The sequence below is a fragment of the Phyllostomus discolor genome, chromosome 5 (assembly GCF_004126475.2).
Source record: "Phyllostomus discolor isolate MPI-MPIP mPhyDis1 chromosome 5, mPhyDis1.pri.v3, whole genome shotgun sequence".
NCBI lineage: Eukaryota > Metazoa > Chordata > Mammalia > Chiroptera > Phyllostomidae > Phyllostomus > Phyllostomus discolor.
The window spans coordinates 146,194,138-146,212,043 of record NC_040907.2 but is presented as its reverse complement, the minus strand read 5'-3'; the positions used below and the strand labels follow the sequence as shown (position 1 = coordinate 146,212,043).

The following is a 17,906-nucleotide window of genomic DNA, read 5'->3' as shown; positions in this document are numbered from 1 at the left end:
GATAACTGTTATCACTGGAAATTAGAAATTAGTCTGTTCTGTGGGACCACAAGGAAAATATCCCAAGGACCCACACATGGGAAACTGTGGTGTGTCATGGTTTATCTGTGTGGAGAAGCTGCCTCTGGGTTTCCAACGTCCCATTTCCCTCTGTCTTGCTGTGGAAAAAAATCTGTGCCTTCCGCAAGGCCAAAGCAAGCCAGTGTCCACTGTTTCTGCTTTATATTAAAGCTTAGTCCTTTGGAGCCTGTAGGTGGTTGCTACATCCAGTCAGCTTGTTCATCCAGGTAACTCTTAGCTTGTTCCGGACTGCTCTGGGTGGTGGAGTCCACATGGCTGCTAAGGCTACGTGGCTATGAGAGAATGCATGAAAGCTTGGCCCAAGTGCGTTTGGGGTGGGCGAGAGCACTTAGTCCTTTTGGTGTCCATGCCATCTGCTGCAGGCCTGGTGGCTGCTAGATGCACATGGTTGCATGCTCCTGGGTGAGAGAGTGCACAAATGAATGGCTGAGTGTATAACTAGGTGGGCAACAGAGAGTGAGCTTAGTCATTTTGGAGCCCATGCCATCTGCTGCAGGCCTGGGTAGGTGCCAGAGCCACAGGGTCACATGCTCCTGGGTAAGAGAGAGCTTCTTTGTTCCCCTGGGACTGTACCAGCTTGGGCTTGGGATGGACCAGGTGTCTTTTCAAATTGGCCAATGAACTTCCCAAAGTTTCATGGATTTTGGATGGATTTACAACCCCTAGATAGGCTGGCAGGCCTCTTTGGCCCAGCACCTCCCCCATGTCCCGCAGCAATCCAGTACTGGAAGGGCAAAGGGAGGAGTGTTAATCACCTTGGCTGAGCAATGGTGTAATTAAGTGGCTTTCTGGCCCAGGAAGCAGGCTTACCTTCTTTCTGTTAAGCTCGATGTCTGGTTCCCTTTGCTAGCTAAATACCGACAGTAATATTACTGTTTTAATAATGGCTTTAAAATAATTTTTGTGATATGGCTAGCAGCCCTTCAGTACTCCTTTCCCTGATATTTTTAAGTAAGAATCTTTGTACACTTATTTTTCATAGTAGTTTTAGAATCAGCCTATATAGTTTCCCACCCCTACCCTCAAAAGGGTTGGTATGTTATTAGGTTAAAGTAAATTTATATGAAATCATTATAATACTGAATCTTTTTGTTCAAGAATAGCATATGGTATTCTATTTGTGACAGCCTTATTTTTCTAAGTAACATTAAGTATTTTTATTGTTTATTCTTATATATTAAATATATTTGATATTATAAATGGGGTCTTTTCATGATGTGTTACAACTGCTTTTCATGTGTAAATAGGAAGTCCATTATTTTCTTTTTTTTAACCTACAGGGATATAATAATAATATTAATTACAATAACCACTTATTGCTAAGTATTACACCACTTAGTGGCACATATAGACTATAATTTAGTTCTCTTAACAACCCTATAAGTACTGTAAAGCTTATCAAGATCATGTAATTTGTTCAAGACCACACATTTGGTGACGGATAGGGTAAAATTCAAATCCAGATCCATTTGACCATATAGCCTACTTAATCACTACTTATTTTTGACTCAATAAAAAATTTCTGAGAAATTATTGTGTGCTTGGAGGTGTTAAGTGATGGGTTTAGTGTTCAACAGATTTCTTACACCTTTCAAATTATCTAAGGGACCAAATTTTAAAAAAAATATTTGCTGCAGACAAATATTTTTGTTAAAGAAATTAAAAACACTGCAGCAATATCTAACTGCTCTAAGTTTCCTCTCGTTTTTTTCTCTCTCCATGGGTTGGCAGCGAAGTTTGCACACCAACCCCGCCTGCAAAGCTGTATTTGTGCAGGCCATGTCGGGAGCTCTGTATACACTTGTGTGACAAGGACAAGTGCAGGTGGAAAATGAACTGGAGTCGACACTGGCTTGTATGTGGAGAGCAAGAGCCTTCTAAGAAGGTGTAAGTAATTTTAGGTCACAGCCTGCCTAAGCTGGGAAGCATGAAAAGGGAGATGGGGTGGTAAAAATTCAGGAGACAGTGAAAAGGCCACATTACAGTCCAACTTTAAAAATACGACAGTTCTCCTAAAGAATGGGCAACTACAACTTGCTCCTCTGTCACTCTAGTCCTCTAACAGGACAGACAGGTAAAAAGCAAGTCAGGAATACTAATCACAAAATCTTAGGGAAATTTATTTGCATGCTTTCTTTTTCCATCTCTCCACTAACAATTGGATCACATCACACACTAGGAATGCATGCTTAGGAGCAGGCAAACACTTTAATATTATCCTACCTGAAGCAGGAAGATAAAGCTACTGAAAAATATTTCAAAGCCATGATTTATGGGTTATTTGCACTATTATTCTCTTACTATGGAAAGCAGAGAATTGATCACACACACGGACACTTAGCATAGTGAAATTTAAAATACATTTAGTACACTTTAAGAGTAACAAATACCACTAACTTTAAGATTTTAAAACTTAAAAAGAATTTTTATATAATATAGAAAAAACAATATATTCCCCTTTATAAGTTAAGAGGAGAGAGTTCCCAGGAATGTGCTTTAAGGTTTGCCAAAAAGTTTGCTGGATGGACTAAATGTCTAAAAGCTACCTTCAATCTTAAAGCAAATGAGCAGATATGGCCACAACATTCAATACTTCAACCTTGAAACTGCATTCTTTATCACCATTAGACTCAGAAATACAATGTTTTCCTGCAATTGTGGTTTATTGTAATCTTATCCATTTTCTCACAGTCCATTCAACACATTTATACTACTCCAGTAATTACCTGGAAAAACAAGTGAACAGTTTATTAAGAATTAAATGATGGTATGGAATGTGATACAGTACAAGAAAGACACTCAAGATGGATATAATAGTCCTACTCACACAAAAAGTTAAATCTCATTTCAAAAAAATTCACGAAAGAAAAAGCAACTTCATCATTATAAAGTAAGATATTTCATGCAAAAAACTCCAGAAAAAAATCCCCTAACCCCTCCAACCCCCCTTCCACCTCCCAACAAACAAAAAGCTAACTGAAAGTACTGCCATGCTAACATATTAACCACAATATAATCATTCATAGAAAAACATCACACTAATTAAGCAATGGATTAGATGAAACAATACAGGCTGCAATACTGTAAACTCATAGACCACGATAAAATTTTACATGATAAGCAATTCGATTCACTCATAGGGTGAAGATTATGGACTAAATGTTGAGAGACAAGGTATGTAAATATAAACTCCATTAACTCATCTCATTATCTTCTAATTATAAAATCTGGAAGCTTCCAGAACCTGAAAAATGATATAAAATTTGGCATAGTCCATTTGAGTTCCAAGAAATGACTTTAGGATCATGTTTGCAATTATCAGAGAACTGTATAAAATCACTTAAAGGCCAGGAATTAACCTCTTAAATAATAATCACAATTTACATCATAGAAACTCCAGATATGCATTTACTCTGATTAATTCTTACTTAAGACAAGGAACATGATTTTCTAGCACTTTATATACAAGTCGCCTTAAAGGGCCAGTTAGAGACTGAATAAAATGTAAAAACAAAGGTAAACTGGTATAGAGTGAAAGGGAACGTCCTCATTCACAAAGACTGAAGTGAGTAAAAATCTTGCCTTGACTTATGAGGAAGCTAGAGTTAACAAACAGATTGACAAGCTGTTACTCACACCTCTGTACCAAGATGCTTTAGCATTTTTCATGGAAAAGACATTTTGCATTAGAAAACAGGAATGGCATTTTATGGGACAGCATTCTCTCCACAACTGCCAAACAAGTCTGGTCACCATGTGGTGTGCACAGTGTATTTCCAACTGGCGGTAACGTTATGAGGCGACCCAGAGCAGAACGCACCTTTCTCACTGCCTCTGCCCATCAGGAGCCTAGGGGAGAACTGGGACACCTACATTTCATGTTCTGGTGGGGCTAACCTATGGTGCACAGACTGGCTGTATGTATGACAGTAAGGCCAAGGAAAAAGAACAGGAAAAAAAATGTTTAGGACCAAAAACCCATGCACTCCCACTTGCTATTCTTTCCATTTACATCTAAGGTGATCAGAACATATTGGAAAATTATTCAAGATTACCATTCCTACCTCTGAAATTTAACTTTCTATTTATATTTCATGAAAAGAACATCATAATAGTTCAGTGGCAGGACTTGAACCTGTCTAAAAAATAAAAGCACTTGCTCCATTTTTTCACAAAATGACATGAGCAATTTTTCCAATGCGAAACCCAGAGTTTGATGTCAGTAAAGATGCATCTATAATAATCAGGACTATTACAGTTAGAGCTCTTTGGAATGTATCTTATACATACAAAAGCAGCACAAATTAATTCCGAAGAGAATTCACGAAATAAGCTCTTAAATGGGAAAGATTTCTAGTGAATGATAAATGCTTCCATCAGCAAATTAAAAGTGATAAATAAATCTTTCCCAGCTGACAGTCTCTCCTGACAACTCAACCCAGCCTCTGAATTCAAACGCAAAGATCACTCAGTCATGATGATACAGGATGAAGAGCAGATGAGCGGTGCTTACAAAAAAAACCTGTAAACCGCTGCAGTTCTAAAACAGATTTATATTACAAAGCAATGTAAATAAATATTGGACTAGTACAAAAGCTCTTATTTACAGTTTTACAAATGAAATTGTATTCAGTGTAAATGCTGTGTTTTAAAGAACACAGTACTGTATTAGTAAAATGAGTTCTGTTGAGGGGGTTACAGTTTGTTAGAATCAATGCATAACGTATAAAAGATTCAAGTTAACTCTGTTTATAATTCAGTACAGACAAACCCAGTTTCAACCTGGAATGGCATCTGTTAAAGTGCTGAAAAACAGGAAGTATTTAAAAAACACTGTACATTATTAAAGCTTTATCAAGTCAGAATGTTAAACTTCTTTCACATTTTTTATCCTTTTGCCACAGGCTTGTGAACAAGATGATTTTTCTCAGCAACGGAGTAAAACTTAAGAGGCCACCAGCTGCTCAGATGACTTTAGGTTCAGTGGAGTTAGTTTCCTAAAATAATTATCCATCAACCATACCTTCAGGCCTCACAATCTGATAAGTAATTAAATATTCAGGATAAGCCTAGAAGAGAAAGATTAATTCAAATATTGGTAAACAAATTTTTGGAAGGAGATTTCCCAAAAGAGTTGCTAATGCTTAGAAAAGAGGTTCTATCTCAGTGTGCTATGGATCAGAATAATGTAAGAGCGTTTTTTTCAAAACATCCTGACCTTGATTCCAGTCCCTGAGATTCTGAACCAGCACGTCTGGAATGAGTACTAAGTGTGTGTGTATCTGTTTTTAATAACTTCAGTGATATGGATACATATCCCCAAATGAGAACACAATCTAGAGACGTTTTTGACTGGATCTGTGTCACTAAGAGCAAGAGGGAATGAAACATTTCTTTGCTATAGACAGGCTGACTACTGAACATAGGATTCTGATTAATTGTATTTTAGAAAAGCTGAAAAAAAAAAAAGATCCAGTAAAACTGGCAAAATCTAAATATGGTATATAGGTTATTTTCCTCATTGTGATTTTAAGAGAATCTTCTTGTTTTTAAGAAATATAGTTGAAGTGCATATTTAAGGACAAAGAAACATGCCTATGTTCCTAAGGGTAAAGGAACTGCACTCTCAAACAGTTAAAAAGAAGTATACACACACATTCAGGAGAGAGAAATTGATTGAGAGAGAGAATATTAAAATGGTAACATTTGGAAAATCTGAGTAAAGGGCATAAGGGAATTCTCTTTATTATTTCTGCAACTTTCCTGCAAGTCTGAAATTATTTAAAATAATTAAAAAGAAATGCATTTCTTAAGGCAACATACCTTCTTAGTAATTTAAGATTACTAAGAGGTTAAAGTATGGCTCTAAAGCACTTTTGAAGATGAACAACAAAAAAAACTGAATTACCTGTTCTCCTCTGTAAATAACATATTCAGCTAATGCTAGGCCATTTACACTGGGGCGTCCAGTGACTGAATGATGTCCTGGAGGAGAATGTGCCATTTTCATTGCACTGAACTGCAGGAACGATTTTCCCAAGGTCACGCGGCAAAAAAGTAGCTGCCTATAATGTGGGGGGGGGGGGGAAAAAAAGATCTCCCTAAAGACAAGGTAGCACATGACAATTTTGTTTCTGTGCATTGCATAAGCTTTTTAAAGCATTTATACATACTTATGAATTATCATTTCACCCTTAAGAGAACTTTGTAAGAATTCCTACTACTATTCTCATCAATGAAGAAGTTTGTTGGCCCTGGCTGGCGTAGCTCAGTGGATTGAGCGCGGACTGGGAACCAAAGTGTCCCAGGTTCGATTCCCAGCCAGGGTACATTCCTGGGTTGTAGGCCATAACCCCCAGCAACCGCATATTGATGTGTCTCTCCCCCTCCCTCGCCCTCTCTCTCCCTTCCCTCCCTAAATAAATAAATAAAATAAATAAATAAAGTCTTTAAAAAAAAAAAAGAAGTTTGTTGTTTTAATTAACTATAAAACCTGAAAATGTAATGACCTTATAGATATGCAGACCCAGTCATCCTGTTTGTATCCCAGCAAAAGCACATATCATAGCCCAAGTGGGAAGGAGATTTAAGGGGATTCCATGAAGTGCCTTGCAAAGAGGACATTTTTCTAACCAAGTCCAGTGGATTCCACCTACAAAATATATTTGAAATCCATTCTCTTCTCTTAAATTTTCACCTGGATTATAACAATGACCTCTGAACTAGTTAGTCTTCCTTTTCCTACTCTAATTCATTTCTAAGCTATTTTCCATCCAAGCAACCACTGATTTAATAAAGAAACAGCAAAAACCAAAAAACAAGAATTGGATCACATAAATTTCCTGCTTAAGCCCTTCTAGAGGCTGCTCACTGTACTTAGAAGAATATCTGAATTCCTTACAATGGTTACAAATTCTTTAATCTTATCTTGCATTCTTCATGCCCCAGACACATTTTCTTTTTTCACATAGGTCAAACCTTCTCACCCCATGGCCATCATACATACTATACTGTTTCCTCTACCATGTACAATGGCATCTATTCTACCACTCTCCAACTGGCTAACACTCATTTTGCAGGTTTCAGCTGAAATGCTACTTCCTCAGCTAGGTCTTCCCTTACCTAAAGTTTAAGTAGGTTACTCTCCCATCCCCCTCAGGCATATGATTGGCCTTCCTTAGTTCCACTGAACTGGCCCTCCCACCCTCCCTTCAGTTATTTCATTGTTTTATCTATTCTTTTTAGAGGAGAGAAAAGGAGATTTTGGTGAACCTGTTGATGATTCTATTCTCCAAACAGATGCTTTCTATACTTTTTATTCTAAATATGCCTGTTGGAAACTTTAGCATTTCTAAGAGATCATCTTTTACAGTCACAATCAGTGCCATGATAATCCAGAATACAGAAATCCTAAGTTTCCAAACAACCAAATGTTCTACTCCAAAGACAGTTTAGAAGAGGTACAAGAACACTGCTTATTATAGATATCCAGAACTATTTCGTCTCCAGATAATATGACAAGTAAAAATAGCAGTGTTTAACTTATAGACTCTCAAGAAATCATAAGCCTCCTAACCAGTCCAATTTATGATCTAAAATAGAAGTGGGTGGAAAGTCATACCCAGGAGGGCCGACTTCAGGCACCTATACAAATCTAAATTTAGGGGGAAAGCAACAACAACAAAATAAAAAAAAAGATGTTTCTCTCCAGGACTATAGTTCCTCACCTTGAAAACCTTTCAAAATCAGCTGGGTAGCCTTTAAAAACCCAAATGCCCAGACCATACCCCAGAGACCAATTAAATGAGAATGTCTGAGGGTGGGACACAGTTTTTAAAGCTTCCTGAGTGATTCCAAATATGCTGCCAAGGCTGAGAACTACTACTCTAGGGCTTTTTTTAGATCATTGATCAGAAGTTATCAGTAACATCTGAGAACCTGGTAAAAATTCAACTTCTAGGGCCCCACCCCAGATCTATTAAATCAGTGCCTGAGAAGGTAGGGGCTTAGGAATCTGCTTTTCAAGAGCCTTCCAGAGGAATCCTGAAGCTTGCTAATGTTTGATAAACTACTGCTCTAGATCTTTACAAGCAATGCCCTAACTCTAAGATAATCTCAATAATTAATCTTACTTGCTTTTTCAGATAGCAAAAGATAATTTACTTATCTATGAGAAGTTTACCAATTAGAGCCAAGTCAGAGTGTCATTCTTGTGCTTGGGGTCATGTTAATTTGATCTGTATCATTCCAATTTTAGTATATGTGTTGCTAAAGTGAGCACACAAAGTAGTTATTTGATAACAGTGTACTTTCCAAAAGATTGATGTTTTATGATAACTTTTCAAGTAGTAAAATCACAAATTGAAGATTATGATCATATCAAAATGGAAGAGAACTCCCTTATGCATTGCCAAGAAATAATTAGGCTTTGCAAGTAATACTGGTTTAGCATGTGAATACTAGAATCTTTTAAAGAGTCCATGGTCCTATGATATTCAAGAGACAAAATGAAATCTCTTTCATGCCCAATGAGATGTTCTACTCCATGGTCTTTAAAGCACCAAATGTACTAATGATTAAATGAGTTAAACATATCAAGTGCTTGGAACTGTACTTGGCCCATAAAGACGATTAGATAAATACTAGCTATTATAAATGTGAAATGGCCAAAAGCAACTCTTGGATTCCTCAAATTGTCCAAGATAATGCCTTGACGCCCAAAATTTTGAAATATGAAGCCAGCTCTTATCTAATTCTTATCAAAATAAATGAGAACAAGTGACCTCCTACCTGTGGCAAATGTAACAAGATCTGTCTTTGTGAACTGGACACCCAGTACCTCCTCCAATTCCATATACATACTGATTGCTTTTGGAAGAGTTTTCAGCAAAATAGATCCCAGCTCCGAACATGCCACCTATGTAGGCGTGCCTTTCATCGAAGCCTTTATGGATAATTGCATTCACAAAGGGAGACCCTAAAATACATACAGATGAATAACAATTTAAAATTATCTTAGAATAACAAAAACTAAAGCCTCTTACAAGTTAAATTCTTAAACATATATACACAACCACTACAATACAGCAAAATCAGAAAACAAGGATAACAAGTTAACTGTCAGCCGGCTCACTACTTTAGAATACCGTATTTTTTGGACCATAAGATGCACGTAGGTTTTAGAAGAGGAAAATAGAAAAAAAAATTTTGAAGCAAAAAATGTGGTAAAATATTTAATAGCATAAATAACATAATATTTCGCCAATGTAAATGTAAACAGAACTCAACAGCAGCATTAACAACCATTATTCCTCCCAAATTTGGGGAGAAAAAGAAAAAAAGGAGGGGGTGGGGAGTGCATCTTAACAGTCTGAAAAACAAGTCCAAAAGACTATTTTAGAGGAGTTGACAGTCAATGTTCTAAAAAGCTGGTGGTGGTTCAGCTGCTAAAACAAAGACACATACAGATTTAATTAAAATAATAAACAGATCACATGAAATATTAATGCTACAGCTATCAAATTCCAGACCCTAAATCTATGCAAATCAGAATGAAGAATCTTATAATTCACCTCATATAGCAAGGCTGAATTAATAAGGTCTTACAATAACACCCATGTGTATATACTTTTTTTAGATATCAAAAGTGGCCAAACTTGTCTTTTCATGTTAATTCTCTTTATACCTCATTTCTCTTAACAGATCCCATCTGCAAATGTGGTATGCCTCCATTCCCAGAATGCTGACTTCTTTCTCCTTCTTCCTTGCATGTATGCAAAGAAGGTGAGCTTAGCCAAAGGGGAGGAGGTACTCAGTATGGGAACCAGGTCAGGGAGTAGGTCAAGGTGGGAGCTGGGAAAAGCCAATATAATGTAACTAACTGATTCATCAACATCAGTGTCCCTGTTTATAAAGGGACAGGAAAATACAATGAATTCTACTTTACAGAAATATGGAAGAATAAAATTAGTTATTTGAAATTAGAAAAACCAAAATCATGAATATAGAAAAACCTTTCTTTATAACCATTAAGTCAATACATAAATATTTTGCTTCATGCCAAGACAGTATAGTAATTTTTAGGGTTTTGGAATGAGAAACACCATTTTGATATTACACACCATTTCAGACTGCAAAAGCCACCCTTCCAAGGATGGTGAAATTTAAATGCTGTGTTTTATAGCACTTTATAGGTCTCTAAAAATTTTTCGCAATCAAGGCCAAATGAAGGCACAGATTTGAGCTACAATGGGTAATGTGCTTCAAGACTTGACAAATACTATGTTAATATCTATATTCATACTTACTATAAACTTGAAAGACCAATTAACACCTGCCAACTTGCAAACCCCAGAAACATAAGAAATGTCAACAATGGTAATAAGTAATGGTGCTCAATTTAATGAAAGTTCTCAGAAAACATCAAAGTTCAATGGCCACAGCTCTGGACAATAAAGTTAAATGTAGTTTTGACAGAGTCAATGCAAGAACAGAATGCATACATTCTTCTGAGGTGATTTTCAGATCTTATTTTAACTTTAACTCAACTATTTAAAAATAAAACAATTTTCTCAGAGTGATCATAATAAGCAAAATCTATTAAAATAAAGGAAAAAGGAAAATATGAATAGTTAACATTTTTTCCCATGCCTACATTTTTTCCATTATGGTAATTCTATTTATAAACTACCCATTGTAAAATATACAAATTCAAAAAAGGTTGAAAATACAAATATAAAAAATGACACGAGGCCCCTGACTGACGTAGCTCTCAGATGGCTGCCCTTGTCCTACAAAGTTTAAAGGTGGCAGGTTCAATCCCCAGTTAGGACACATGCCTAGGTTGCAGGTTCGGTCCCTGGTCAGGGTACATGAGGCAACTGATTGATGGTTCTCTCTCATATCAACATTTTTTTTCCTCTCCTTCTCTCTCCCATCCCTTCTGAGAGTAAATAAATAAAATCTTAAATATAAATAAAATGACACTATGACTATACAAATTCATTATTATTTCATACCTAATAAATTTTTTAAAAACATTTTTAATTTTGATTTTGAAAAGGAAAGAAACACCAATGTGAGAGAGAAACACTGATTGGCTGCCTTCTGTATACACCCTGACTGGGTACCAAACCTGCAACCCAGGCATGTGCTCTGACCAGGAATTGAACCAGTGATTTTTTGGTTTGTAGGACGATGCCCAATCAACTGAGCCACAGTGGCTGGGGCCTTACCTGACAAAAACTATTCTAACATGCAGAATGGTAGTAGGGTTGGGGGAAAAAAATCTTACCATGAAATAGCATTCTTTCATTTGCATGGTTGTGGTTTTCTTCAGAAACTTCTTTTCTCCTGTGAGTATATCTTTCCCATAGTTTCTTGTTACAAACTTTCTGAATCTATAAAAAAGAAACCAGAAAAATCACATCTTCAGCTCATAATAATTTACTTACCTTCCTGTGTATCTTAACCAAAAATGGGCCACATAGCCAGAAGGGGCAATACTTTTCTCTAAAATGTAAACTATGTGTTATTTTAATAAGTCAACTAAAAATACTTTGTCCTGACCATAAAGATGAAAGTATAGCTATATTTTGGAAACTGAAAACATCAAAGGGAAAAAAGCTACATGTGACCATATGTAAAAGTCAATAATACCCTTAATTGATTAAAATAATTCCATTCTCATTGAATTAAAATTATTAAATACCTCCAAATCAGTTATGTTGAGTTCTGTATATAAGTAATAAAAAGAGATTATATTTTTTCCTTCTGATTTTTTCTGGCTCAAAGTACTATCTTTATCTGTTTTTAATTAAAAATATTTGAAATAGCCATACCAAAGAATATTCCTAAAATACATACACACATATACCCCCTATCACTCGCTCTACCTTTCTCTACCCCTCCAGTTTCTAAAACTTTTGTCTGGAGGATGTTGCTCTCATTTGGAGAATTTACAAGGTCAAATTTCACAATTTTAGAGCTGTTTCTTAGCTGTGTTTAAAGGTGCTACAGCCCCCTGCTGGCCATAGAACACAGCTGGGAGCACAAAAGAATTCAATATACTGCCACAGACAAAATCAAGGAAAACAACTGGCACAAAGAAATCTCATTTAGGTAAAAAGTAACAAATGTAAAAGTCTTATCATTGAAAAATTTTTATTAGATATTGCATTAAAGTAGCATTATAGTAGAAGAGCATATCTTTCTCAAATTCAACTACAGGCATACCTCAAGAGAGATCTTGGATGTGGTTGTAGACCACAATAAAGTACTGCAACAAAGAAAGCTGTAATATTTTTGTTGGTGGGGGGTCTTGCCTTCAATTTGGAAATAAATGCAAAATCTGTCAAGCTCAGTAAACTGAAGCACAATAAAGCAAAGTGTGCCTGTATTTTGGAAATCAAATTCATATTCTCTCTATTGTCCTCATTCTTAAGAAATGGTTTGCTACTATTTGCAGACAAAGTAGACTTCACTGAAATTTTGCCTATATAGCCATAATTGTCTTATTAAAAATCTATATGTCCATGAATGGAAATATCAAGATGTCATTCCATCATACTCTGATATAAACTAATAAAAAGGAACATGCATAAGTATGATCCTTTACCTGAATAATGTATTTGCTGTAAATCATCTAATTTCTAATAGTATGAACACAGCAATAACAATGTATAGTTTTAGTATTCACTAATTCTAAAATATGACATCTAATATTATATCATAATTCTACATTATTGTGATACAGTAATCCAACAGCTGAAGGATGCTGCTATTCACCTTTGAGATTAAAAGTTAGGTATTAGATATTTGCCATATATTAATTCCAGCCATCTTATTTTTATAATGATTAAGAATGTATCAATGAAGTTGTTACAAAATCATGCACCTTAAGTAGATGTAGTTTCACTTGCTATATACAGGTCATGAAAAACATAGCAAAGTTGGAAAAGGCCCTGATAAGAGTAACTGAATATCAATAAGGAGACAGGACTCTTATTAGAATGACTTAAAACATTTTCAGAAGATTGTTTTTGGAAAAGATAAAGGTATTGAGGGAATATTATTAAAGTTACAGAAAAGTGATATGTATGCTGACTTACAGAAACCTAGAGTAGCCAGGACAAATTAAAAAAGCTTAATGTAACTATAAAGATGAAGTCCTTTTACAAGCCACAAAAAAATTCAGCTTTGTTACCACAGAGTATTTTAATAGTTTATAATACAGTCCTAAATCTATAAGACTTATCATTACCCCAAGATAAAGCACAATCCCTAAACTTGAATATGTTCAACAAGCACTGACTTATTGGATATAAATAGAACAGGGTTTTCAGAACCTTAATCTTCCAAGGGTATATTCTTTCCCAAAATATCCCCTGATGCCATATCAAAGACTTCTTGGGCTGGGTAGATCACTATATTCTTATGAAACTTAATTATGGTTTTGGGCTTTGAAAACTATGTTCCCAGCAAACTTTATTTTTACTAACTTATTACCTTGAGAATATTGTATCTGTTGAAGATTCCACCTGCATGACCTCCATCTCTGTGCTCTCGGACTGTACTTTGCATCTGATGAAAAAAACATTTCAAATATTTAGTTTTTATGTCTTTTCTGATTTGGGGAACATGGTTCTTGACTCACATGATTCTATTTTTCAGAATATAAAATGGGTTTTTAATATTTTTGTTGTTTAAGGGATGATTCTGTAAGTTCACAAGTACTATATTCTAGTGAGAACTGTTCACTAGTACTATCATTCTGAAAACAGTATTTGTAGGTGAAAACTACGTAATGCAAACTGGAGGAAAGAGACAACTGGATTCATAGATGAGCTAAACATATAAAGCTAACCACGTGACACACCAAAAAGATTTGTTTCCATTCATTTCACCCTAATAAAGCACAATTTGGTATTGATCAAGAGTTGGACTTTCTTGGGTTTTAGAACTAAATCTCTCTCAATTTTGTGTCTTTGTGCTCGGCTCACACATATATAAGGTACATGTTCTTAAAAGTGTAAGGCATTATTAAAAGGTGTCAGTGGAGCCCTGACCGATGTGACTCAGTTCATTAGGAGTCATCCACAAAGCAAAGGCCAGCCGGTTCTGGGATTGCGGGTTTGGTCCCTGATCAGGGTGCATACAAGAGGCAATGGATCAATGTTTCTCTCCCTGCCCCATTCCCCTCTCTGATAAAATCTTAAAAAAAATAATAATAAAAAGATTTCAGTGGATCCATGAATTTTATAGAAAGAATGCTAGAAGAAAAATTTTCTGGGTTAAGTGTCACCCACTGTTCTGTCTGGGTCTTGTCTGAGACATTGGACTTTGTAACTGCCTTCACGAAGGGAGGTGACATTTGCATTTTCTTTCAAATGACAGCAACCTCTGTGTTAATATTAACTGGAGTGCTGAACCAAGTTACTGAAGTTAAGGTTTACTGAGCTGAAATGTTGATTTTGACAGTTTTCCAGGTAGATGAATTAGGGACAATTAAAATACCCTACTATGTTTCCACGTAGATCTGGAAACCTCTGGGACACTTAACTATGGAACCAACATTTATTTAAGGTGTGTGAACATACCTCTTCCTCTACAGACTGAAACTCTTTATCACCAGGAGACAAGTCTATGAGAACTGTCCCACTCCCGGAAGTGTTCAGGGTTAAGTATGGGTTCAGACCTATCAAAGGAAATTTGAAGGTAGAATGTTCATTTGCTCCAAAAAGAAAGAATTAGCATCAACCAAAAATAACCTGATTTACCTGATACTTAGACTACCAATTTTTTAAAAATTTTAGACTTCATCAATTTATCCCACCAGTGTCCTTTTTCTGTTTCAAGGTCCAAACCAGAACATCACACTGCATTTATACTACTAGTTTTTAACCTGGTAAGTCATAAGGATTTTGTGGGAATGGTTCAGAAAAATCTTTCTATTCTTTATCCCCCTTTCTTAATGAGTTTATTTTCTTCGAATTATCTCTTTTACTACATGTGCAGCCCCTTCAGCATTTAGTTCCTTTATCTTTTCTAAGTACGAAGAAGAATTACGATGAAACTTGCATGACCTCAACTAATTTTAAATCATCCTAGATTGAGAAGTCCATAAAGTTTACTAACTACTGAATACTTTATTCTAACCCATAAGTCTTTAATTCAGTGCAATGAATATCATGCTTCCTGAATATCAATGGTCCAGATAGCCATATTTTTCTAATTTTACTCTCACAAAGCTTTTCAAGTGGAACTTTAAACAGAATCTCCCCATTTCTTTGGTATATTTGTAACAAATCTCCTTTAATCGCTACAAGAAATCCAAAGCTCTGCCATTTTCCTAGGTAGGGATCAAATCTTTTACTGCTGGGTCAGTGCATGGTGGTTTGCCTCTGGAGACTATTTTGAGTTTTGGTCTGAATAATAACCAACATGCCAAACTCTGATAAAGACTAATAGGTATGGCTGAATTACAATGTCTATAGAAAGCAGGGAGACTACATAGAGGTGACTATTTTACAGAATAAAGACTTAACAGAATAAAGACTGCAGCAAATGCTTGACGAAGCCATCTTCGGACTACCCTGAAGACAGACACTTATCAGTGCTGAAACAGCAGGACAAGTAATCTATTGCCTTTATGCACTAAATAATAGCTAAGGCTTTTAGGTCAGGCAAGAGGTGGCATGGAGGTACGTACACCTACCAACTGGAGGCAGCGTCTTGTTTCCATCACTGCTTCCTGAGCCTTTCAGTACAGACTTACTGTGTGCCAGGTACTATAATGTGTTTCCTGTACAAACCCTGCCTGCTTTCCTTTCAACCCACCTCTTTCCTCAATGGCCCTTGTTCCAAGTACTCCACCACACTTGCTACGCTACCAGATGGTATACTGTAGGAGAGTCGCAGTGGCAGTCCACGACTGAGGATTCTAGTTCCTCTTCATTTTTGATGCAATTTATATTGCATAATAAACATTCCAGGGAGCCATGGGTTTTCCTTCTTCTTTATCTTATAAAAATTTTGTCATTTCTAGTATAAATATCCAAGACTATCTCACATTTTAAACATTTTACCTTAGACCCTACCAGACAAGTAGAGTGTATTTACTTCTAACCCCAGGGTAAATCACTTCTTTAATTTAACAATGAAGTTAAAATGTTATTTTTGGCCCTGGCTGGTGTGCCTCAATGGACTGAGTGCCCGCCTGCAAATCAAAGGGTTGCTAGTTTGATTCCCAGCCAGGGCACATAGCTGGGTTGCAGGCCAAGTCCCCAGTAGGGGGCATGTGAGAGGCAACCACACATTGATATTTCTCTCCCTCCCATCCCCTCTCTCAGTAAGTAAATAAATAGTTATTTTTGACCTAAATTAATCCATCATTTTTACTCAGGACCTGGTTCATAGGAAGTGTTAACATCTACTGAAAAAATGCAGTTTGTATTTTCTTAAGTATTAACATTCAAGGAGAAATAAAATGGCCCAGAAATTTTATTTAGGGTCATATAGTAAACAGCAGCAGCTCAGGAAGCTTAATAGTAGCAGAGTTAAGACTTGATTCCAGGTTTCCCAAAGCTCTTTGTATCAAATGGACTTTTACAGATTTTTACATTAGCAGTTAGTAAACTGAAGACTGCCTTTATAGAAACTGTTAAACTGACAACAGTAATGATTTAAAGTGAAATACCTTGTTGTCCAGAGATAAGTCTCTCAACTCCTTTAATTAGTTTGTGTCTATGTCCGTAAGCATTGATTCCAATCTCCTTCAGCTCCTTGTGCCCCATCTCAACCAATACATCCAAAGTGATCTTACAAAAGATAAAACAGTTTAGAAGACTTACTCATTTGGTGGACATTCATATATTGGTAATCTCACAATGTATTAGATTCGCACATTTAGTTCAAATTACCTTTTGAACAGTTTAGGAATGAAAAGTAAATCAGTTGTTAAACTGAAACTGAAAATAAAAAGCTGCAGCTAATTAGCTAACTAGCTAACTTAATTAAAGTTGAGGCAGGAACTACCAATATCATTTAGCATAAGCACCTGAGAAGAATGAAACTGGGGAACAAAAAAAGCGCTGTCCAATTAATCACACTCAGGTACACTTTTCTATCTTTTCCATCATCCCTCTACATCCAACCCTTTCATATAATGGTTCTCCCAAGTTCCAGACTATGCTAACTGGTACTTATGCATCACTGATCAAATTAATCCTTTTATCTCAAATATATTATTTCCACTTTGTGAAACTCAACGCATTTTTAAAAGTCCTCTTCTATTTACACGTGTTCCATGAAGCTCTCTCTGAACAGTCCAGCTCACAGTAATCTTTTCTTTGACTTTCTAAAACTGATGCCAAAAAATCTTAACTCTTCATATGTTCCTATTACAGCTCCATTAACTAAATCAGAAGTTCCTCAGGGTACAAGTCTATAGTAACTATATGTTCTGAACCAAAAAACCTATAACTGTATTTCGAGAGAGTACTGTAATTTGGGACTATTCTGGAGGAGCGCAGATATATAGTTGGCACGTCTACACAGCAGCTAGTGAAGTGCCAGGCTTCCAGTGGGAAGTGACCAACACAACAGAACTAAACAAATGGGGCTCAAGGTTCATTTATTTTCAGGATTGAATAAGATAAACTTTTCATTCAAGAAAGTTATTTTACTATCACTACATGAGAGCCAATTTTATGTGCTAATAAACTGAACAGAAATTCCAAGATCAAGCCAAGTTAGAAGAGTAACTGATTTCTAGTCTCTTAAAAAAAACCCCTCCCTCACCCCCAAACAAGATGAACATTTCAAAC

The 17,906-nt window shown here is 36.1% G+C and overlaps 1 protein-coding gene, 1 long non-coding RNA gene and 1 other non-coding gene across 5 annotated transcripts in view; 1 reads left to right on the top strand and 2 right to left on the bottom strand.

The window, feature by feature from the left end:
• Nucleotides 1–2,725: 2,725 nt before the first annotated feature.
• Nucleotides 2,726–17,906, bottom strand: part of TNKS2 (tankyrase 2) — a 52,066-nt gene continuing 36,885 nt past the window's right edge. For 2 of the 3 annotated variants that reach the window (XM_028511285.2, XM_036026991.1), the window contains 7 exons: nt 16,778–16,898; nt 14,679–14,776; nt 13,588–13,662; nt 11,375–11,480; nt 8,872–9,058; nt 5,990–6,146; nt 2,726–5,150 (listed from right to left, as the gene is read on the bottom strand). In XM_028511285.2, the coding sequence (XP_028367086.1) occupies nt 5,088–5,150; nt 5,990–6,146; nt 8,872–9,058; nt 11,375–11,480; nt 13,588–13,662; nt 14,679–14,776; nt 16,778–16,898 (807 nt within the window). In that variant the 3' untranslated portion in view covers nt 2,726–5,087. The remainder of the gene's footprint in view (nt 5,151–5,989; nt 6,147–8,871; nt 9,059–11,374; nt 11,481–13,587; nt 13,663–14,678; nt 14,777–16,777; nt 16,899–17,906) is intronic. The other variant, XM_036026990.1, reaches the window with a different exon arrangement.
• On the top strand, nt 6,208–6,587 carry LOC118500859. Its single transcript, XR_004903445.1, has 2 exons — nt 6,208–6,324; nt 6,546–6,587. It is a non-coding gene; the product is annotated as an uncharacterized LOC118500859 (long non-coding RNA).
• LOC114498268 lies at nt 8,254–8,362 on the bottom strand. The gene has a single exon (XR_003684707.1). It is a non-coding gene; the product is annotated as a U6 spliceosomal RNA (small nuclear RNA).